The 21,744-nt window shown below is 48.3% G+C and overlaps 9 protein-coding genes across 9 annotated transcripts; 4 read left to right on the top strand and 5 right to left on the bottom strand.

The window, feature by feature from the left end:
* Positions 1-1,442: 1,442 nt before the first annotated feature.
* Positions 1,443-2,248, bottom strand: ANOM_006159 (uncharacterized protein; the record flags this gene model as incomplete). Its single annotated transcript, XM_015551416.1, has 3 exons — positions 1,443-1,655; positions 1,706-2,095; positions 2,180-2,248. 3 exons carry the CDS (start codon positions 2,246-2,248, stop codon positions 1,449-1,451), a joined length of 666 nt encoding a protein of 221 aa, XP_015406722.1. The 3' UTR covers positions 1,443-1,448.
* A 234-nt stretch (positions 2,249-2,482) lies between these two features.
* Positions 2,483-3,495, top strand: ANOM_006158 (zinc-finger domain-containing protein; the record flags this gene model as incomplete). Its single annotated transcript, XM_015551415.1, has 3 exons — positions 2,483-2,907; positions 3,030-3,197; positions 3,251-3,495. Coding segments are annotated over 3 exons (681 nt in total), but the record flags the coding sequence as incomplete, so codon positions are not given.
* A 314-nt stretch (positions 3,496-3,809) lies between these two features.
* On the bottom strand, positions 3,810-4,367 carry ANOM_006157 (YjbQ family protein; the record flags this gene model as incomplete). The annotated part of the gene is made up of 2 exons (XM_015551414.1): positions 3,810-3,971; positions 4,092-4,367. 2 exons carry the CDS (start codon positions 4,365-4,367, stop codon positions 3,810-3,812), a joined length of 438 nt encoding a protein of 145 aa, XP_015406724.1.
* Positions 4,368-4,870: 503 nt separating this feature from the next.
* Positions 4,871-5,866, bottom strand: ANOM_006156 (uncharacterized protein; the record flags this gene model as incomplete). Its single annotated transcript, XM_015551413.1, has 3 exons — positions 4,871-4,987; positions 5,042-5,369; positions 5,421-5,866. 3 exons carry the CDS (start codon positions 5,864-5,866, stop codon positions 4,871-4,873), a joined length of 891 nt encoding a protein of 296 aa, XP_015406725.1.
* Positions 5,867-6,771: 905 nt separating this feature from the next.
* Positions 6,772-9,189, bottom strand: ANOM_006155 (ankyrin repeat-containing protein; the record flags this gene model as incomplete). Its single annotated transcript, XM_015551412.1, has 1 exon — positions 6,772-9,189. The coding sequence occupies one exon, from the start codon at positions 9,187-9,189 to the stop codon at positions 6,772-6,774; it is 2,418 nt and encodes an 805-aa protein (XP_015406726.1).
* A 792-nt stretch (positions 9,190-9,981) lies between these two features.
* ANOM_006154 (GFA family protein) lies at positions 9,982-10,896 on the top strand (the record flags this gene model as incomplete). Its single annotated transcript, XM_015551411.1, has 3 exons — positions 9,982-10,369; positions 10,460-10,712; positions 10,773-10,896. The coding sequence occupies 3 exons, from the start codon at positions 9,982-9,984 to the stop codon at positions 10,894-10,896; spliced, it is 765 nt and encodes a 254-aa protein (XP_015406727.1).
* Positions 10,897-11,351: 455 nt separating this feature from the next.
* Positions 11,352-11,861, top strand: ANOM_006153 (uncharacterized protein; the record flags this gene model as incomplete). Its single annotated transcript, XM_015551410.1, has 1 exon — positions 11,352-11,861. The coding sequence occupies one exon, from the start codon at positions 11,352-11,354 to the stop codon at positions 11,859-11,861; it is 510 nt and encodes a 169-aa protein (XP_015406728.1).
* Positions 11,862-13,069: 1,208 nt separating this feature from the next.
* On the top strand, positions 13,070-14,778 carry ANOM_006152 (F-box domain protein; the record flags this gene model as incomplete). Its single annotated transcript, XM_015551409.1, has 3 exons — positions 13,070-13,386; positions 13,453-13,938; positions 14,013-14,778. The coding sequence occupies 3 exons, from the start codon at positions 13,070-13,072 to the stop codon at positions 14,776-14,778; spliced, it is 1,569 nt and encodes a 522-aa protein (XP_015406729.1).
* A 1,840-nt stretch (positions 14,779-16,618) lies between these two features.
* Positions 16,619-19,677, bottom strand: ANOM_006151 (uncharacterized protein; the record flags this gene model as incomplete). The annotated part of the gene is made up of 9 exons (XM_015551408.1): positions 16,619-17,017; positions 17,066-17,250; positions 17,301-17,603; positions 17,657-17,746; positions 17,797-17,937; positions 17,981-18,113; positions 18,163-18,244; positions 18,658-19,211; positions 19,294-19,677. The coding sequence occupies 9 exons, from the start codon at positions 19,675-19,677 to the stop codon at positions 16,619-16,621; spliced, it is 2,271 nt and encodes a 756-aa protein (XP_015406730.1).
* Positions 19,678-21,744: the final 2,067 nt, after the last annotated feature.

Genomic DNA, 21,744 nt, shown 5'->3' with positions numbered 1-21,744 from the left:
TGCGGTGCTAATGTGACGGGAATAGTATACCTATGGAGCGCCTCGTGTGGGTAATGAGGAATTCGCCGACTATGTCTCCGGCCAGGGCTCAAACTTCCGTGTTACTCATTCCAATGATATCGTTCCTCGCTTGCCACCTCGTCTGCTTGGGTATCACCAGATCAGCCCTGAGTACTGGATCCCCGCGGGGAACAATGAGACTGTTGGGACGGCGGATATCGAGATGATCAATGAGGCTGACTCTGATCTGGGAAATGCTGGACAGAAGACACAGAGCATTGAAGCGCATAAATGGTATACTGACCATATATATGAGTGTAAATAGGTTGTGTGGTCTTATTATCTTTGGACACTCTCTCGGTATTAATAATATTTAATAGCGGCGACATTGATAGACACTTTACAGTAGATGGAGAGATCCCCTGCAGTGACGTGCATATTTCTTGCCAGTAATACATATCATGTCACATACTGTGATGGTAGATATGAAATGGTTGTATGCACATACCAACCCTAAAGACATAGTAGACAGATAAATTAGGACAGAAACCCACCTTTGTAACTTGGACGTGAAAAATGAATGAATACAGAAAGGACAAAGGTTGGTATGTGGAACAGTGTATGCTGCACGGATCTGGCTATTGCTCCATATCCCGTTGCTCAAAGAACAACCTTTCTATGCTGGCACAGTCCCTCTACGTAAGAAAGGGGTTGAGAATATAGATGAATATTATATTTCCTACAGCATCATGAAAGTAAGAGCAAATGGAGGGGGGTTGCTTATACAGGGTGATTGGTGATTTTGACTAAATCATATTCATCATGAATGACAGTAAGCTAGGTAGATAATAGCTACAAGATTCATGTGTCTGGGTCCTGAACGTGGCTTCGTGAATTCATGTTGAATTCAATTCTTGATTTCCGGGACTAATGAAGGAATTTGACTATGCAGTCGTCTCTGTTTTTAGACATGGCTGGTAGAGATAGACCACGAGACCGCGCATTATGCTCTCTCATTGATGAAAGCCAGCAGAGCCATGACAAGACGCATAAGTGAGTCTTTCTTGCTCGATGTCGAGGAGATCACCATCAAAAATCCCCGCTTTCGATGTCGGCTTTGTGTGAAACGACGCCCATAAGCGGAAGCGAGTCCTTATATAAAAGCGGCGCAGCACTTGTGGTGGTAAGTAGCATCGGGTTCCGAGCAGGTAGGTCGGCTCCGACGTGGCTGGAAAGCAAAGCGCGCCCAAAGAGAAACAGAGGAAAGCGCAGAATATATATGCCGGAAATCTCTCGTCGCAATCTGCTCCGAAGAAATCGGTGGTACCCTTGTGATGAAGACGCCGCACACTTTGGCGATATGGGGCAGATGAGGCTGGCGAGAAGCCCGTGGGCAATATCACCGTATTGTCCTGCAGGATGGCGAATAATTCTTAGAGCGAACTACTTTATTTGTGTTTGCGCTTCTTCTGAGACTTGTTGCCTCCAACAGAGCCTTGACGTCCACCAGAGATGCTCGTTAATTTCGAGAGCTTGACCTTCGGAGGTTGTTTCGACGCCTTTGCTTTGGCTTTGTTGATCATAGATTCAACATCATCTTCGTCTTCATCCTCGTCCTCCTCAGAACCAGACTCATCACCGCCCGTGTTGCGCGTCTATAATGGTCAGCAAGACTAATCCCCGGACTTTGAAGATGCGAACAAACCTCAGTCTTCTTCTTCCGTTTGAAGTTACCATACGTCTGTCTCCCTCCATATGCCAAGTCATCGTCATCATCAGCGTCAAGAGAACCATTGGCAACAATGAAGGGCGGCGGGGCATATTGGTGCACAGGGTCTTCAGCAAAATCAATCACCCATTCTGTTTCACCTGATTCCGCAGCCTGACGCGCAATAGCTTCCCGACGTTTCTCTTCTTCCGCCGCAAGAGCGGCCGAGATAGCCTCAAGATCCTTCGAAGGTGTAGCTGCCGGGCTATAAGATTGTTCACCGGGTGCGAATCTTTGGCGTTTGGGGGTAGGAGTGTTTGAACCTTCGGTGGAAGGCGGCTGAGACGATTCTTTAGCGGCAGCTGTAGCGGCAGATCGTTGCATAAACTTGGATCAATCAGTTTGTGTTTACTAGACTCCAGTAGACGAAGATCGTATAAATTCGTAAAAGCCCAAATGCAAGCGACATACTTTCATCGTAAGAAGACGTGAAGACATTGTCTTCTCTGGCTTGGAGCCAGTCGCAGGTGAGCCGGCCATGACGGGATTGTGACGGAAGAATTGCCGAAGCTAGACAGACTCGGAAACCCTTTTTCTTAATGTATCGTGCAATAATATGTATATATAGCGATGAAAGAACGAGCGACAAAAAAACATGAGCCAAAAGCGGAACAAATTCGCAAGCGGCAGAATTGGGTCAGCAGCCGCAGGAGAGACGCCGATTGGCTCTTCAAGCGGCGGCGCGAGCTCCCGCAAACCTCACCCTTTGAAGCCGACTTCTCACCTCCGCTTCACCCGCCATCCACAATTGCCCTCTGCACCAAGTCCTAGGGACTCAATTGCTCAACATGTTGCCTTTGGCTCGAAGCCGGATCGCGGCGTTCTCTGCCGCCTGGACTCCTCGCATTGCCGCCCGGGCCAGCTACTCCACCACCGTCCCTCGTTTCTCCGAGAACAACATCCCAGCCAACGACCCGAACGCCCCGCAAACACCCAAGCCCAATGTATCCGCCACCAATGCCACTCCTGTTGATGCTATGGGTTCCCGGGATGCGCCTTTGAGGGAGAATGTCGAGGCTGGTGAGCGCAACCGCCAGCTTCAGGCTCCTAACCGCGCCAGGACCTGGGCCGCCAGCCAGCAGCCCAGAGAGAAGGCTATGACTGGACCTCGCTTCGAGCAGACAATCATGGAGTTGCAGGTATGTTTAGGCATTAACATTGCAATTGGGTGTTGTGATGGTTTTACGGACTAGATCCGATACATGAAACTGCGCAAGTACCACGAGTGACAGATCGATCAGCTAACAAGTATCAAAACTAGCCCCAACCTTATGCCGCTATTGAGCTCATCCACAAGCAGCCCGTCCGCTGGACAAAGAAGAGGGTCGTCAGCTGTGACGGCGGTGGTGGTCCTCTCGGCCACCCCAGAATCTATATCAACACCGACAAGCCCGAGATTGCTACCTGCGGCTACTGTGGACTGCCTTTTGTAAGATCCATATTCAGAATTCAGATTTGTGCAAATTGCTAATATTGTAATAGGCTCACGAGCAGCACCGTGCATACCTCGAGTCCCTCCCCGCTACCAGCTACCCTCTCGAACCCACTGGTGACGCCGCCGAGGTGAACGAGACTCAGCGTGTCACCGAGGGTGGTCTTGAACAGCGGTAGAGCATTGTTTTTGGCGTTGATGATTGTTTGTTTTTCTTGCCCTCTCTTTTGCCTTCAGAGGGGCGTTGTACAGATTGTACCGATCAATGAGTTAGAATAAAATGTTTCCATATCAATCGACAATAGCCCGATTCCATACTCGATCAGGTATAAATGGGATCAATACTCCATAGATGTGGAGATTCAGATGGTGACCTTTACTTGTGAATTTTACTGGTATTCGGACTATTTGTACGGTCCGCTGAAATACAGCTCGTTATTATGAAGTACCCTCGACCATCGTTGGAAACGGTCGGTTCACACCATCTACATCTGTCCAGTGTTTTCTCAACCCAATCTCCCATATACACCACTGTACCCTTTCTAAGCCCCTCCAACAACATTTGCATAACATCGTCAATCATAACTTTCCCCTCCGACCCACATCCAGTCACTCGAATTTCTCTCCTTGGATGGTAGCAACAACATTTCTTCTATGCTTATGGGCCCTGAACTCCAAATACCAAATACCTTGCCAAGTACCAGTGGCCAACTTGCCATTAGAGATGGGAATGCTGACGGAAGCTCCAATCAACGCGGACTTGATATGGGCCTACCAAACAACCGGTTAGCACATGGCTTTGTAAACTAAGGCGCCCCCAGTCTAGATGAATTTGAAAACATCTTGCACAACTGAGAGCGGAGAATTTAAATGAGGGCATGTTATAATTACCGGCATGTCGTCCTCTCCCTCTGCAGAATGGCGATAGAGGTTTCCCTTCTTATCATAAGGCACAATTCGTTCAAGTGCATCGGACATATCTTCTTGCACATCATCATCCCAATTTTCGTTCAGCGATAGGGCACAGCTCGTATGCTTGATGAAAAGGTGTAGGATGCCAACTTTGTAGTTCTCGATTTCAGGGAGTTGGTCTGTAACCTCCTTGGTGATCAGGTATGAGCCGCGGGACTGCGGGGTGAGGGAGAAGGATTTCTGGAACCAGGACATATTGTATTCAGGTTCGCAATCTAGAGCCGTTCTCTGCCTTCTCGGATATTTTCTATAGCGATGAGATGTAAGTGCCTACTGGATTTAGTATGTTCGAAGTGGGGTTGAAGATCATTTCTGGAGGTGCGAAGCGAGGGGCCCAATCGCGAAGCTCAAAACGACGCTACTGTACATGCAGGATTAATACGAGGGAGGACGTACCTGGAGTGAAGTATCTACTCCAGCTGTGAGAATGCTTTTAATCTCCGTTTTAGGTGAGGTTGATGAGAAGTTGCCGGACTAGATAAATCCGTCCGAGTGGGGACAATTTATGGGTACCCCAACGACGTCATGTAAATATGCACCTTGTTAATCTTAATCATTTGGAACTTGATTGGACTCTTTTACTACCGCTTCTCGACCCGAAGAAACCTCAGCTAGTACATAGTAGTACTATATATATATACTTCTACATGAGCCATCCATTCAGCCGACTCCTACGACCAATTCCACACAATACGCGTTCAGGAATTTTCTGCAGTGCAAATAGTTTCCTGCACGTAAGGTGGGTTACTGGTCGCACTACCCCAGTTAACACCTCCCAGAGCTTTACCGGCATCGGTAGAATTCTCTGAAGAAATCTGTGCTTGTCAGGACCAAAACAAACGAACGAATGCTTTCCCAGAAACCCTTACATAGTTTTTCTTGCCGACATAATGCCACCAATCGTTGCTCCGAAATGCATTATCCGTCGATTGACTGATCGGATCAACCCAGCCAGTATTGCGCGTATCGAAGTGAGCGTGTTTTGACCAAGAGATATAAACCTTGGGGTGATCATTATTACGGACTCCATTGGGGTTATTGGCCTTGCCAGCCTGGATCTCCTCCGTGGTGAGGGTGTTCTGAATGTCTCCCCAGGCTAGATTGTGATAGCCGCTATGGGAGGATAGTAGGGCCCGCGACGGCCCCCACATGTTGTTGTCGCCCCGGGAGTGGATAATGATCACTCTTTCCCAATCGCTGTGGCCATTAAAGGACGTCTTGCACAATGGAGTGAACTTCAACACTCACTAGTCATGACCGGTGTCAATAACCCCGATGACTTTGGCACCGTCCTTCTCATAAAAGAGGTTATATGCCACTCGCACTTCGTTATCATTGCACCTCTTGAAGGTATAGTAGATGGGGAAATCCGGTGCCGCGTTATTGATGGGCACTCCCGGCTTGCGGCATCCGCATCCGACGTCCGGATACTCACACTGTGCCGCGGCCGGGGTCTTATGGTTGATATCATACACATCATTTGTCGTAGGAGAGCCCCCAAAGGCCCACGTTGGGTAACAGGGTGGTTGGTTAAGTGCCTGCCCAAAAAACCACATGGGAGCATAACGATCCGCAAGCTCCACGCCTCCCTGGCTAAGAAAAAGGTCCATCTCGTCATTAGTGATTTGGGTGATGGCTGCTGTGTGGCTGGCAGCCAAAACGGCGGCAAGAATGAAATTGTTTTGGGGCCGCATTATGTAATTGTATTGGGGATGTAAAATCTCTTCGTCAAGAAAGTGATAACATGGGTAATATTAATTATAGTGCCCCGGCTTCAGTACATTTTTCATGCATTGGCTGTTGGGGCCAATCCGCTTTAAATGCCCGACTTGTAGCTGTCGTGCGGCTTATGTTCATGACAATTCTTGAAAAGGCGATCACCGGAGGGTGACATTAAACAAAAAGCAAACAGGGGACATTCTCCAATAAGCTATCAGCTGAATCAACAATTCTCAGCTCCAGTCGGAGTCAGACTATCAGGTGGATTGAGCCAGAGGGTCGGATTGGTCAAGTGATCATAAATGGCCCCCTCCGGCTTCATGTGTTTTACCCGAAAACTCCGTCTCACACCCGACCATGGTGTTTGATCTGTACCTGACCTCCCATTGTCAGCAATAGAGCTCGGTTGCTTTAAGACTCTGGCCCCATGACAAACTAGGAAATGGTCTGTACTCCCTAATGTTCTTGGCCTTGTTTCCTGTACGACGCTGATGACCCTACCTACCAGCACAATTCAGACGTCAAACCTGAGTAGTTCGTCTCAGTTTTGCAAATTTGATTTTGGAAAGGTATAAACAAACTTTATGGCCTCACTGTCTATGGTACCGAGAGCCGGCATCGTTAAATTTCACAATTTCACATATACTTCCCCTGTGAGGCCGTGCCAGAGATATCTAGTAAGCCACTTTTCTGGCTTGAATTGCCACATGTCCAAGCCAGGCCTCCCCCTCTCATGGCATACATACAAAAAAACAAAAACACCATTTGCTTGGAAGCTCCTGTATATATAAGGCCACTGGTCAACTTTAAAGAAACATTTGATCTCTGCCCTCATTGTTCCGATTTCCGGCATAGGGGCCCCCGGCTGTAGGCATCTGTACTAATTCTCACCACATGCTTCCTGTAGTAGCTTTACCACTGTGTCATGCCCGTTTTTTGCAGCATAACCTGACGGTATCTGACCCCAATCATCCTGGAGCTTCATCTGAGCCCCTTGATCAAGCAGCAGCTTTACCACTGCCTCATGTCCATTCTCCGCAGCATAGGATAACGGCATCCGACTCCAATAGTCTTGAGAGTTTATATCGGCCCCCTTTTCAAGGAGGAGTCGCGCTATTCCTTCACTGCCTCCCTTTGCAGCTGAAAAAAGTGGCGTTTGATCATGATGACCACGAGAATGCAAATCAGCCCCCTTCTCAAGAAGCAGTCTTACTACGGCATCATGGCCTCTATGCGCAGCTAAGGTTAGTGCTGTCTCCTTCAGGATAGTCGGTGACTCTATATCGGCACCTGCCTCCAGAAGTACTTTGACAATCGCGTCATGGCCACGCTCTGCAGCGTAGGATAATGGTGTCAGACTAGTGTCATCTCGGCATTCTATACAAGCCCCTTTAGAGATGAGTAGCTTTACTGTTGCCACTTGATCCTTTCTAGCCGCGTGTGATAGCGCAGTCCAGGATTGCTTGTCTTCGGATTCTATGTCGGCTCCCTTCTCCAGTAGCAATTTCACTACTGCTTCACGGCCTTTCATTGCAGCCCAAGTCAGTGGTGTACGCCCTTCTTTATCCCTCGATTCTATCGCAGCCCCCATCTCAAGCAAAAATGCTACTACCGCATCATGATTATTCTCCGCAGCAGCCCAAGATAATGGTGTTCGGTGATCTTTGTCCTTAGACTCCAATTTAGCACCCCTTCCAAGCAACAGTCTAACCATTTCTTCGTGCCCGCCCTCTGCGGCACGAGAAAGAGAGGTTCGACCGTACTTATCCTCTGATTCGGCATAGACCTTACCAGACTGAAGCAATAGTTTGGCGATCACCAGGTGACCCGAAACTGCAGCGTATGAAAGGGGTGTTCGTCCATTTGCATCCTCATAATCAGGATCAACATCGTTCCGAGATAGTAACAGGCCCACAATAGCTTCATGTCCACGTTCTGCTGCGCGCGATAGTGGCGTGCGGCCGCTGAGGTCCCTACCGCCGGCACTGACATCACCACGGGTTAGCAGCAGCCATAGCATGCTAACATCCCCCTTTCCTGCTGCGTGGGATAGAAGCGTCTGTCCATTGCCGCTTATCCCATTTGCGTTTATCCAATTTGTCTCTGCATCACAACAGGCTTGCAGTGGCCTTTCTAGTATTTGGAGATGTAAGTCATCTACAGCAGGCTCCGTGTTTCTTGGTTTCCCTTTCTTGTTCATTTTCCGATTTTCGGGTCGTCGTTGTTTGATACATAATCTTCTCAAAGGATACTGTGATGGTTTAAGGTCGCCGAGATTAAGAAGTTGAAATGTTCCGCACTGTCTCCTTTTAAATTGTTGCATCGTCAATAATGAATCTTGCAAATATATCCCAATCAGCCGATTCTCTCTCTCGCGCTCCGTACAATGTAATATAGCGAGGCCTAATCCTGGATGGCCTATACCAATAAACCGTAATTCCAAATGGATTCCCTTGCTGCTTACAGTCAATGGACCTTCAATCGTTGCGAAAGGATTATAAGGGACAACATTTGCAGATTCTCTGAATGCGTCTGGGGATGTTGCTAAAAGCCCACCGTGATTCTCCTCTTCAGAGTCAGACCGCCAGGCAAATATGCTGTGATCATCCAATATTTTCATGATCTCTTCTTGGAGTCTAATAAAGGCATTCTTGCCCTCCCCATAAATAGGCGGCATGTTGATCCCGAATATCCCCATTAGACAATATGCTCGATCTTCGATTCTTGTTGTCTCCCTTCTCGCAGCCCATGACATCCTTTGAGCAACACTAGCAGTTTCGACATCATCCTCGCCCATCAGAATACCAGCAGGTATACTAGTGATCTCGGATAGAACATCTTGTAGACTCTCTCTGGTTCCCAACTCATTCCATCCATGATCGAGAAAAATAACCGTCGACGGAGCAATTAGCTCCTGAAGCGTCCATCCTCGGCTGAACCATCTACTCTCCGCGAAAGGCTTTGACGGCACATCCGCAAGATATGCATAGCATACTTCGGCTTCCTGATACCACCGATACATAGAATTAAGCGACTCAGACAGCTCCGCACTGCTCGTCTTATCAATGCAACACGTATCTATCCAGGCGTATCCATAACCATTGGCCCTAGCGAACGCACAACAATCTTTGACCTTTTTGAACCCCTTCTTATCGATCACGCCATTAGTTATATCCTGAAACGTGACCTCCATCTCATGCCATGTATGCGAGAGAATAGCATACGGCGGGGGTTCGCCAAAGAATTCCTCAATGATGAAGTTGCCCGTATCGGACGGCGTCGTATTTAGCAAACGCATGGCACAAAACTAGGAAACTCCTGTCTCTGTCCCGCTTTCAAGGCAGACTTAGAAGCAGGGTATAATAGGAGTTCTAAGCATGGAACTCCACGGCCGGGGGCTTTCGTATTTTTAGACCACGAGGGATTCTCGGTCACTTCGATAATGGCCCCCATTGCCTTTGGTGGGGCTTGCTAGTGAGGCCCTTCTTGACTCGTTGGGGCTATATCTGCATCCCTAATTGGGCGTCTTGCACTCGGGCGCTTACAGCCCGGCGCCATTGGGTCGCCATATGCAGGGGGTTGTGCTGACCCGAAGAGGGCATGGTATGTAATGGTATGATAAGGATAGATCATATCCTCTAATATAGCGCTAATTGAAAAATTGCTATTATAAGGAAGTACATGACATGGTAGGACTAGAGAAGTTATATCGTGGTTGCCAATGGAAAGTTAAAAATGTGGTGGTGGTATGTTTAGTCCATTGTGGTGACCGAGTATGGTCATAGGGTCGTCTGGTATCCACTTGAGCTTAGCCCTACCAATTGATCAAACCCTCTCAAGTAGATCTCAATGAACGCATAACGACTTCCAACACCAAGCAACAGGCACGGATATAATAGATGACGATGGCCATGGCACAAGAGCATCATAAATCCCATTTACATCGCCATGACATCATCCGTGATTCCCGGCTTTTTGGTGGCGTACACAACCATCTCGACCCGGCTAGATTCAAGGAAGATAAATATACATGGACACTGGTGTGAGCAAGTGTAGTTCGAGTAGATTCATCGAGTTCTAGCTTGATTTTATGTTTAAGCCACCTGCAGCTTGTGTTCCCGCAATCCGCCGTCCTTTCCTGACCTCTATCATTCACGCCAGCCAGCAAAGAACTCTGGGCTCTCTTTCGAGAACCACCAACCACTCTTTCTCAAAGTATCGCAAACTCAGTGATAGTACCCCAAGAATGGCGGAAGATGTACCGACAGGAGGGGACCCCCTTCCCAACCCCATCTCCGGTACTACCGACGAAGCCAGCTGGAAGCATCGTCCGCCATACAAGATCCAAACAGACGAAGAATTCGGTACCGTTAAATGGACTGGCAGGTGTCAATGTGGGCAAGTAGAATACAAGTTGAATCGAGAGAAGCCATTGAAATCGAAGTACTGTCATTGTCGGGGGTGTCAAGTATTACATGGTACGTGATTGAACAGAACAAGAGTGCTGTATTATTCGTCTGCGAGATATCTGGAGCACTCAACTGGAAGGTACTAACGAAATTAAATAGGTGCCCCATTCCAGTGGGCCACTATATTTCAAAAGTCCGACATAACTTTCACCAAAGGCGCTGATGGCCTGGCGTTCTACTCATCTACGGAGAAGTCGAGAGAGTATATGAACCCGACGAAAGTGTCGTGTTCGTTCTGTCGGACCCCGATTATGGATGAGGGGCGCAATGTTTGTCTTCTGTTCCCTGCGTCTATTGACTATGGCGAGACACATGAGGAGAGAGAGAAGTGGATCAATGCATTCGAAGTAGAGTCAGTTTTCAACATTCTTTGCCTCGGTTCGGATTGGTTTTATTTTAACCATGTTTGCAGGTGCCATATTTTCTACAGCCGACGGGCTGTAGAGATCCCAGATGGAAAGCCAAAATGGTCCGAGCTGGATGGCAGTAGCGAGCTCTTGGATGATTCGGGTAATCCCAAGAAGGGTAAATCATGAGGTTCCATATATAGACACTCGGTGCTCCGCAGATTGATTAAAATAGAAAGAAAATTCAGATTTCACGCACCTAAAAGACTGTCCAGCGTACAAGTAGTGGCATGCAGCATAAGCAGCAATGTTGGCTTCGCTTACTCCATGTTCCTCTAGTGTACATCCTAATCCCGGATAAGTACTGTCTTCTACACTACCCTACATGGTTGCATAGACTAGTTAGCACTACTCCACATCAAGCTAGAGGACTATCCAAACCCTTTGGAGTTCTCGTGACTTTCACCCCGCTTTCCATTCCATTTTGATTTTCACGTTTTCTGGCAGCCTTACGCTCAGGGGTATCCATGGATCTACATCTACCCATATAGTATTCAGATCATATCGCTAAGAAATACACAGCATTGATACTTTTGATACTCCTCTTTTCAGTGTCGTTTCCAAAACAAAGAATCCGTATCAAAATGGGTCCTCAGCTGTTTTTGTTCGTGGGATTGTTCCTACAACTGCTCTCTGCGCACCAGCTACATCCACGCGAAAACCCTGCCTGCGAGTTCTCGGTAGCCGCCTCCTACGCTGGAGAAACTTGCGACACTTTCACGAGGAGGTGGCATATCGATCGTGCCACATTTCTATCGTTAAATCCTGGTGCCGACTGCTCCGCCCTTACCGACGATCGCACCTTCTGTGTGAAGGAAAAGCGCCCGTCGATCTCGGCTACCTCTCTGGCCCCGATATCAACCACAACCACCTCTCCAACGATAGGGTCCACAACCACGGACAGCTCCACAGCGACATCATCCACAGCCACCGACAACTCTACAGTGACATCGTCTACAACTACTGGCAGCTCTACAGCGACAAGGGAATCCACGACTCCTACAGCTAGCTCTGAGTCTACCGCCTCAGCTGCTACCATTCCCCTGCAAGTAACAATGATTGTTACACTATTGTTGTCTCTCTGCTTTATTTGATCGGGCTTTATTGAAAGGCACGTCAATACAACTTGATACATGTACCACAACTGCGGCTCTCCGAGCCGATAAGCTTTGTACATCGTGCCTGAATGGTATTTTTGCATTGATGACAAAACCCTGAAGCGCATGGCCCGGACTATTCCGTCGTTTGCTTGCAGAGTGACCTTTCTGTTTGTAACATAATCTGTATTCTGGTTATTCCATATAAAATGGCACTTCTCATAGCCCTGATATTCCAAAGATAGTGTTGTGATATCGAATAATTACCGCTAGACCACAACAAACGTGAACACGCAGATCCCAGGGGTCTAGACAGTACAGTTCCGTACTTTTCCTGGTGGAACATGTGAATGAACGCCCGTCAGAAATTGGCGCGGCAAGCAGTTAATCTCCGTCCTTTGTTACATTGGGGGCGGTAGTCGTCATGCCGCCAGCGATATAAAGAAAGTCGTGACCGAGAAGGAAGAACTAAGAAAGTCTGTCCAACGCAACGTCCGGGCTGACAGGAGTTAAAAGCGTCCGGGATCCTTCAATACTGCCGCCCCACTTGTTTCATCCAACCACCGGAGGGGCCATAACCGCCGTCCTGAAACACGATAGACAGTTCTCTTCCCCTGTCTTGGCAAGGTGTTCTCCAGCCCAGCCTGGGCAAAACCACCCTTGTTATTTCGCTTCTGGATGGTCGATAAAAATAAGCACTGCGCATCGACCAGAGCAAACCATGCACCTGTCGCGCGCACTAGTTCTTTGGAAGGCTGAAATGATTGACCCTCAACTGCAGGGATCAACGCCTTCCAAGAGCTCTGCGAGTGCAAGGTGAACAAATAAAAGAAGAGAACGAGCCCGATGGGCAAAGAAGCAACCGCCAGCTTTCTCCATTGGCAAACTTACCCACCGGGCGCATCTATCCTTGGATTGCCACAGAAATAAAGTGTACGCAAAGCGATAATTCGGCGGCACGTCCCGGGGCTGATTTCATTTATTTCCCTTTTCCCATATCTGGTGGAGGTTCCCCTTCCCCACTTGCTCCTCCTCCTTCGTTCATTTCTCACGCATCCTCCTCTTTCGCTTAGCTTCATTCTTGCCATCTTTAATCTTTCTCTGACTGCAAAACCCTCTCCCTCCCCCCCCCTGATTTCCGACCTTCTCACTTTAATTCGAGCCTTTCGTGTTTCATCAATGCATTTGTCCTTCATACTCTCATCATGGGGTTTTTAAGCCGTTTTCGCAAGCGTTCGAAAAGTCATAGCCGTGCGGGGAATGCGGTCAGCTATGAGCATCTCCGCACTAACCATGAACCTGTTCCTCCATTGCCCATCATGGGCACAGATTACACCAAGAGGCTACCGCGACGTGTTTTAATCCGCATTTTCTCTTTCGTGTGCCCCCACGTCGAAGATAACAGTTATGATACCTCGGAGGAATCCATGACCGAGGATGGCTGTATGCTTTGTGACATGCGTGACCTCGCGCACTGCGCGTTGGTGTGCAAGCGATGGTCCATGGATGCGGACGCTCTATTGTAGGGATTAAAGTCTTCAACCTATTTTCCCTCGTCCCCTGGCTAACCGGGCATCTCATTTCTTAGATACTCCAATGTCCGCATCGACGCCGTCCACTACTGTGAGCTCGAGGTTCAGTTATCAGCGAAACGGAAACGCCGCTCCTTCTTCGACAAGAATGGCGACCCCGAAGACGCCCCCCAGGCTCGCCTCTCGCTCTTCATGCGAACCGTTCGACAATCACATGGCTTAGGGAGTATGGTCCGCTCTTTGCGCATGCCGTACATGACGCGTGAGGCGAGCAAATCGGAGATTGCACGAACGGTTTCCGTGTTGCCCAATCTCCGCTACGTGGATTTGCCCGCTGGATTCTTTAGTGACGACCCCGCGTGCCTCGCCCTGAAGCAGGAAATTATGGCCCGCTGTCCAGATCTTCGCCGCATGAATTACCGACATGGGTCGGAGGGTACCTTCTCGCAGTTGCCGGGCACACACCTCTGGGCCAATCTGGAAATACTGGAATTGTCGGGACTGCAAGTCGAGCCTCATATTCTCCGATTCGGCCTGGGCGCGTTCGTAGGCTTCGTGACTTAACTTTGGACGATCTTCCCTGGCTCGATGATTCCGCCTTCGCACACTCCCAAAGCTTTCCCCCGTTCCCCGCTGTTGAACGGCTTACCCTTCGAGATACCCCGAATGTTACGGCAAGCGGGCTTGCCGCATTCTTCTCCCTACCTGAAAACCGAGCCTCTTTGCAATCATTGACCCTGTCAAATACCCAAGTTCAACCCTCGACTCTCCACCAAATTGTCTCTGTCGCACCAGAGCTCCGCGCGCTATCGGTCATCCAGGAAGTTTCACGATCATTCCCTCCGGAGAAGGTGCCACCGCTCACCTCCCGGTCACTGGAACTGTTGCACTACGAGATATCTTCTCCACCCGGCTCTTACGGTATGGCGCCGATGGCAAGCTCGTATTATTCGTACCTGATATCATCCTTGATGTCCAACTCTCTTCCTGCTCTTCGGGATCTCTATGTCCGTGACGCAGGATTTCCAGAGGCATTATTGCTTGCCCCTCCACCCCGCTTGTTCGGTGGTGGTGAGAGTGGGCCCCAATTCGGGGGAGGCATCCTCGCACAGCCGTTGAACGTGTACAGCAAGGGCTTAGACGAATTGGAGTGGAACTTTACTCCTTATGAACCACCTTCAACCCGAGGCCGTCGCGATAGTACGACACGGCCTGTGAGCTTCCACGACGCTCAATTGAGTCGTTCCTGGGGTGGCGACGCAAGGAAGAGCGTGCTGGTCGGCAATGGCTTTGGCGGGTTCCTGGCTGTTCCGGTGGACAATGGGCGTCCTAAGAGTAGTGGTGGCTGGAGGCGTGAGAGTAGAGGTGATTTGTGGCGGTGATCGAGTTATGGAATCTTCCTAATTTTAACTGTTTTGATCGCGAGAGTATGTGATGGAATATGGGTTAATGTTATAATGAGTCTATACCCTGGTGCAGGTATTCAGCGCGGTAGCATTCTCTTACATTTTCTGTGTCCTAGCCTTTCTCGCAGCTTGATATGAGCGTGCTTGATCTGTATACAACATCGCCTATGTACTCGGGTTGTTGATGAGCGTACTAATGTTTTTTAAGACTAACAGAAGCAGCTACCATTCTATTCAAGTGGGAGAATGAGTGACCCTGTTCCATATTTTTCTTTGTATTCTGGGATGTTTTGGTTTTCTTTCCCTCGCACTGCATGCTGTCAGCCTGCTTTTGCCTTTTCACACCTTCCTATACCATACGCATCGTTCGCTCCTTGCTCTTTCGTCATGTCCTATATCTCAGTGTTTTATCATATGTGGCATTCTAAAGACCAGATATGCACTTCTGCTTACTTACCTACTATATCTTATATTTCTTTGTATCTGACTAGAAACCTGTGTGACCCTTAGCTTATTACTTCCCAACAAGCGTTGCAAATTCTAGCTATCTAACCTTATTATTGACCGATTATCCTTCTGTCTCTGCTGCAAGCCTAGTGCAAAATGGATACAGTCGACTTGGAGCCACAAGAACCGACAGGCCAAGAAGAGAGGAGCGCCCCGTCAACGGTGCCGAAGGAAGACCTTTACTTGAATCGATCCTATCGGAAAAACGTGATGATCGATTCAATATCAAAGTGAGTCAGAGACCTGAGCCTGGTATAGTTCGCCTCCTGATGAGGAATGCATGAGGCTTCTGTTGCATTACCAGTACAGTGACTTCACTATTATCTGCGGTAACCAAAGCTTTCCAGCTCATACGGCAGTGGTCTGTCCTCAGTCAAGATTTTTCACGAAGGTACTGAACGGCTTCTTCGTGGTTCGTTTTCTTATATCCTACGCATCGAATGTCGTGGCTAATACCCAAAAGGAAGCTCGATCCAACACAGTCAACCTTCCAGACCATCCCCTTGCTGTGCGCATGATGCTTGAATTTCTGTACAAGTCTGATTACGGTTTTCATATGGAGTATGATTTCCCCAGCTCGGACTTTTCGGAAGGTATAGGTCCACCTGAGGATGCGATCGGTATGCTCTCCTAGATCGATAGTCTAGAGGTTGTACTGAAATCATGGTTTTATAAGATCGTCTCACCTGCTGTGAACTGTCTCTTCATCTGAAAGTCCATCTTTTAGCAAACCGTCTTCTCATGGAATCACTTGAGTATGTTTCCGTTAGGAAGCTTTTGCAAGCTCTGCATCGCGCCTCGTTTTCCACCGTTTTCCCCCGTATTATTAGGGAGGTGTATGCGAATACTACAGCCCATCATCAGCTCGTACGGGAGAATGTTGTCTTGTTCGCTGTTAAGGTACTCCGCGGCAACGTCCAGCGGCAGGACCTTGGCTATACCTTTCCAAAAGACATACTAGATGAGGTACCGGACTTCACACGCGACTTGATGGAACAATGTATTGACTACTTCCTGAAACGACAAAGAACGAAGGATTGGCTGAGATATGAACATCGTTTTTGACAACGATGACAATAACGCAAGTGCAGACATTCATTGGAGCGAGCTACTTATTCTTTAGTATTTAGTCATTCTTTAATTTAGTTTTTCTTTAGTACACTCCGGTCGTAGCCACATAGGCACAGCCATAGAATCACTATGGACTGCCGCTATGATACGTTTGTTATGTCCTATTCCCCTCCGTCGTGGCCCATATGACTCATGTTGTTTACATTCAGCCATCCTGTGAGAATCACTCCACCAGCGATCAGCATGATTCTCCCACCACCAGAGCAGCAATATCATGACTCTGCAACTCCACGTTATATTGGTCCTTCACACAACCCAGATCTTCACCCGTCCAAATGTCAGTTACCAGGTATCCACTGCCCTTCTCAGCGGAGTCCCTCAGCTCCGGGATCTCGCTCCACACGGCAGTCCGGCTTTTGGCACTGTCTTCCGAGTTGAACATCAAGACCAGGGTTCCGCCCAGAGTCGACGATGGCCCGGACCAATATTCCGCTGGATGCGCTGGATCGAATGTCCAGTCCGGGTTGTATCCCCATTTGTAAGGATACGCAGGGCGACCGATTACCGGATCTTGATGGAAGGACAGCAAGGGCTTATTCTTGAGGATGGCCAGATGCTCCTCTTTGATCGAATCGAGCTGCTTCAATTAGCCAGACTTCACTTACCGAGCTAGGTGGGGGCGTACAGGAGTGCCAATGATAAGAGGCGATTTCATTGCTGCCCAGAGAGCAAAATGGGCTCTGTTCTCTTCCAGAGTCAAATTTCCATTGCCGACTTCCAGCATGTCCGGATCTGGGTGCCCCCAGAAATCGGCATAGTTCATGAGGAACGAGTTCTCGTTGGCAATCTCGACAATCCGGCTCCAGTCGGCTGCTCAAGTCAGTGATGGTCTTGCTAGGTCCCAGATAATATCAACGCACGTGTAATATCCCCCGTCGTTCTCCAAGAGTTACCTGTCGCGTTACCCCATGTGTTCACGTCCGCCTGGCCCCAGTCGCACAACGAATACAGAATGGTTCGATTGACACCCAGCAATGCATCGCGCATAGCGTCGTATCTTTGAGCTGTTTTGGAACTGCTCCAATCGTATTCCGCCGGTGCTGGGTTGGATATATCTGGACAAGTGCCGTTGGGGAAGTTGGCCCCATTGGTGTTGTCTGGCACACAGTGGGTATACATGTCGGTCCAGTTCGTAGGTACGCCGCAGTTATCGTATTTCAGATCTTTTCAGTTGAGTTAGTTATCTGATGGTTGGAGCAGTAGCGAACTTCCATACAGTCGATGCCCCATTCGGCAAAGCTCTCAGCGTCTATTTTCTCATATCCCAGACTAGCAGGATAGCCAGCGCAGGTTTCCGTGCCGGCACCTGTTTTCTTTAGCTTCATTTCAACCTGATGGTAGTACCCCGTCACTTACTGCTATAAATGCCGACCTTCAGACCCATATCATGGATCTTAGAGGCGACACCTGCGATTCCGTCCGGAAATTTGGCTGTGTCCGGAATGATACGTTTTGTATTGGGATCTCGGCCAGTTTTGACTGACCAGCAATCATCGACTACAGGGGTTAGCATTCGTAGAGCAGGTTGCAGTTGACGTACTGTTGATGTACTCATAACCTGCATCTTTTAAGCCCAGGTTTATTGTTTCTTCTGCGGCCGTCAGGATCTTGGAAGCATCGACGTCGCATGCAAACGCATTCCAGGAATTCCAACCCAAGGCGGGTAGTCTTCCCTATACATCGTATCAGTTACTGCTACCCCAACGCAACGGTGACACATACCACGCCATCAGGCCGGACCAGGGCATCAGCCCCGGAAAGCAATGACAGCGACACGACTAACGAAATGTAACGCTGCATTGTACTTTAGTTATCCGCGAAATTGGGACGAGTAAGGTTGGATGGAGCTGAATGGCACAGCTTGCAGAGATATGCACGGTACTTATATACCCCACAAGCGGGGAAGCCATCTCTGTCAACTTCAGAATATAGGAATAAAAACATCCACATCTGGCTATCTCCCCGCAGATCATGCATTCCGGAGAAACAGGAGACCGAGCGGCTATCCATCATGACTTTTGCCTATGGAAACAATATTGGATAGACGTGGTGTACTCCAGATTCCTCCGCAAATGGGGTAGTCTCCGTGTCGGAAACAGGATAGCGCCGGGGTAAGCATGCGGAGCAACATCGCCAGCTTGACTAAACATACATCCTCCCAGGCATAATGCCAACTGCTGACAAGATTATTCAGATCCATAGATACTCCTGAAGTACCGCTCAAACGTCATCGTCTTCATATCAGGGAACAAATCATTATGCACCTGCCCTGGCGGCCTCCAAAATCCGCCTGATCCTTGCATTCCTTTCACCACAATCCAGAAGTCATCAGAAAACACACTCTTCGCATTGAGATGCTCCGGGACGTCTTCCTTGTTCTGAAAAACACGATGCATAACCTGTATTGGCACTATACTCTTCTCCACCTTCCTGCGGGAGTATTTCTCCCATAGTGCCACAATCTCGTTATAGCTGATATGGTCGCTAACGAAATTCAGCTCTTTGTTCTCCGAGACTTCTGGATGATCTATGGTTTTGACCAGGAAATTGGCTAGATCACCCATATGAGTGAAGTCAACCTTGGTGTCAGGGTTGCCCAAGATGTGAATCGTGTACGATAGAAGATCGGGCTGCGTCCACGGACACCAGAGGGCTTCGCGGTCTTGATTGTAGAGGTCCCCGCAACCGATGAGGGTGTAGGTCATTTTTCCTGATACTACAGCTGGATGGCGGAGCACTTTCCCATTGGCCTTGGACTTCAGGCTCCATGCCTATGCAATAGGTCAATCTACTAACCGGCCATCGGCCACGACCAAAACCGCTCCCCGAGCAGGTAAAATAGAGAGTACTCACCGGGTGCACATATCCATACCCATCTTCCCCCGTGTAAACATGGTGCATCCCATACTCGCTCGGATAAAATCTCCTCACCCCGGCCTTTTCCGCAGCAGTCTGGACCTTCTCTTGAGCAGAGAGAGCTTTCCCATTCACTGCACTAACAACCACTTCCACGCCGTTCAGAGTAGAAGCCAGCTCATCTGTATCAGCGACCAAGAGATCCACGGGCACCGTTCGGAGTCTTTGCTTCTGCTCGGCAGATATATTTATAGATTTTGCCTTAGATTCGGAAGCCGGTCGAACGAGCTGAACTACCTCATGGGAAGTCGTGGTAAGAAGAGCCATGAGGATGGAATGGCCCACCTGGCCCGTGGAGCCGAGGAGTGCAATTCTTGTCATGTTTGTGATGATCCTTGTCTAAGATTATATCATTTTCTTGCAATGCCGCTAAAGCTCAGCTGCTATCTTGGCTGAGATGAATCTCGCTGACAGGAAAGTCACCCCATTCGATTATCTAAAATGCCCGGGCTCTTAAAGTACCCTTATATAATCTATTATAGTGCTATCTCTTGTTGACAATCTTTTGTCCATCAGTTGTATTCATGTTGCCGCATCATGGATAACGTCATCACGTAGCCCTAAAGCTCTATTCCATGAACCATGCGTTAAACCCTGGTTCAAACTGCGCCTCCATTTCTCCTACCCTATCAGGTAGTTCCCTGGATCTGCTATCGATATCTTGTCGAATTCTTCATGGTGATATAGAATATCTATCTTTGGAAATCTGAGCAAGACATTGATATGCGTTTATCCACCTACGATTGTATCAAACAAAGCAGTATCCCAAACAGAATTCCTCAGTAAATTCATGCTCCATAGATAGTCACAACAGTACTTACAACCATGCTAATCTTTTTTAATAGCATAGGCCCCCAATATGGCGATCGCAGACAGTCCTATATCAAGGAGAAATAACGTAGTACCAATATACAACACTAGATAATAGATCGATACCAATTGATATGGCAATCGCAATCGAATTATCATGGCCTATTAATCTTAGAATAATGTACTAGGCCATGGACATAGCGTACAGTGTCCTATATAAGTGCATCGAGCTCAATCGGTAGAATGGTTGTGTTGGCTCAGTTGCTAATCCTTTCTGCAATCTATTTAACATTACTCCTGCCTCCTTCCATTTCTGACAGTACGATAGGGGTATTTTCTGAGCTCATAATCTGTATCACTCTCATGGCCTGTCTTCTTCTCCACGACGAAGCCATCGTCAAGTTCGTCTGTTATGTTGCTGTTGTCAAGCATCGCTATTGTCTCCTCTTGTTTGTGAGTGTATAGTTATTCACTGGTAGAGGACTGATCTAGTCTTCTGCCACTATTAGCTGGGCCTAATCCAGCTTCTGTATCGCTGGTCATCAGAGTTGGTTTCGCGACAGGAATCGCCTTTCCATCGATCAGGAGATTAACCGTTGCTGTTGGTTGATAAGTCATTTTGCGTTTCTTCGATAGTACCCCCGATGCGCTGCTCCTGCCTACCAACATGTCGACTGAGGAGAGTCTTTGCTGCCGCCTATTGGGGAAACATGGTCTTACAGCTACTATCTCCATAATGCGGCCAATGCACTTTGCGCTGCTGTAGAACTTCGAGATATGCCATTTATTTCATCCCTAAAGGCATGACACAATTTCCGAGCCTGACATACTCCCAATTTATTATGGTAGTTGATGATTGGGGAGGCGAAGTTTTATGCTCTTGGTGTTGACTACCTCTGTAGTGAAAAGTACTGACAACCGGGATACTGTGTCCCCCTCATGCGGTCGTCCACGTTGTCCACAGTGGCAATCCTGGGATCGCGACGGGAAGATCTCCGGAGCACGGCTCGTACCACGCATCCGGCTGCAGTCCAACCATGCGAGCTCTCGCCCACATGTAGTGTTGGTGGGATAGGAACAGATGCAGCACCCGGAGACACGGGAACTGGCTAGGTTAAGATTAAGAAACCCTTAACTGGTAGTTAAATTTAGATTAGGTTGGATTCATAGGGTATCATTTTGGTCACCGGAGATTTCCCTTGGGACACATTCCACTTGTTCAATTTCTGCTTCTCTGCAATTTTGTTCTCGTAGAACATGGCAGCGCGAATATAAAACTGTATGGCCGTTCCCCAGCATTATTTTCCAACAGTCCAAGTAGTATAAACCGTTCTGCCAGCAGAAAAAGTGGAAGAAATAAGAAAATGATTCGATCCTTGCTGAGTTGCGCTTGAGTTCAAACAGACGGCATAGGCAGTGCCGGAATGAAGTGGACCCCAACATGGCCCATTAAGTCTAGTATAGATCCTAAGAAATGCTAGCTCCCTTGTTGTTGAGTCTATCATGGCCTTGAATTGAATCGGCTGTCAAATGTCGGCGTAGAAATTACGGCACCGGTTGAGGATAAAACCTTACCTA

Source organism: Aspergillus nomiae (genome assembly GCF_001204775.2).
Source record: "Aspergillus nomiae NRRL 13137 chromosome Unknown contig00141, whole genome shotgun sequence".
Classification (NCBI taxonomy): domain Eukaryota; kingdom Fungi; phylum Ascomycota; class Eurotiomycetes; order Eurotiales; family Aspergillaceae; genus Aspergillus; species Aspergillus nomiae.
This window is presented reverse-complemented; position numbering and strand designations above follow the sequence as displayed.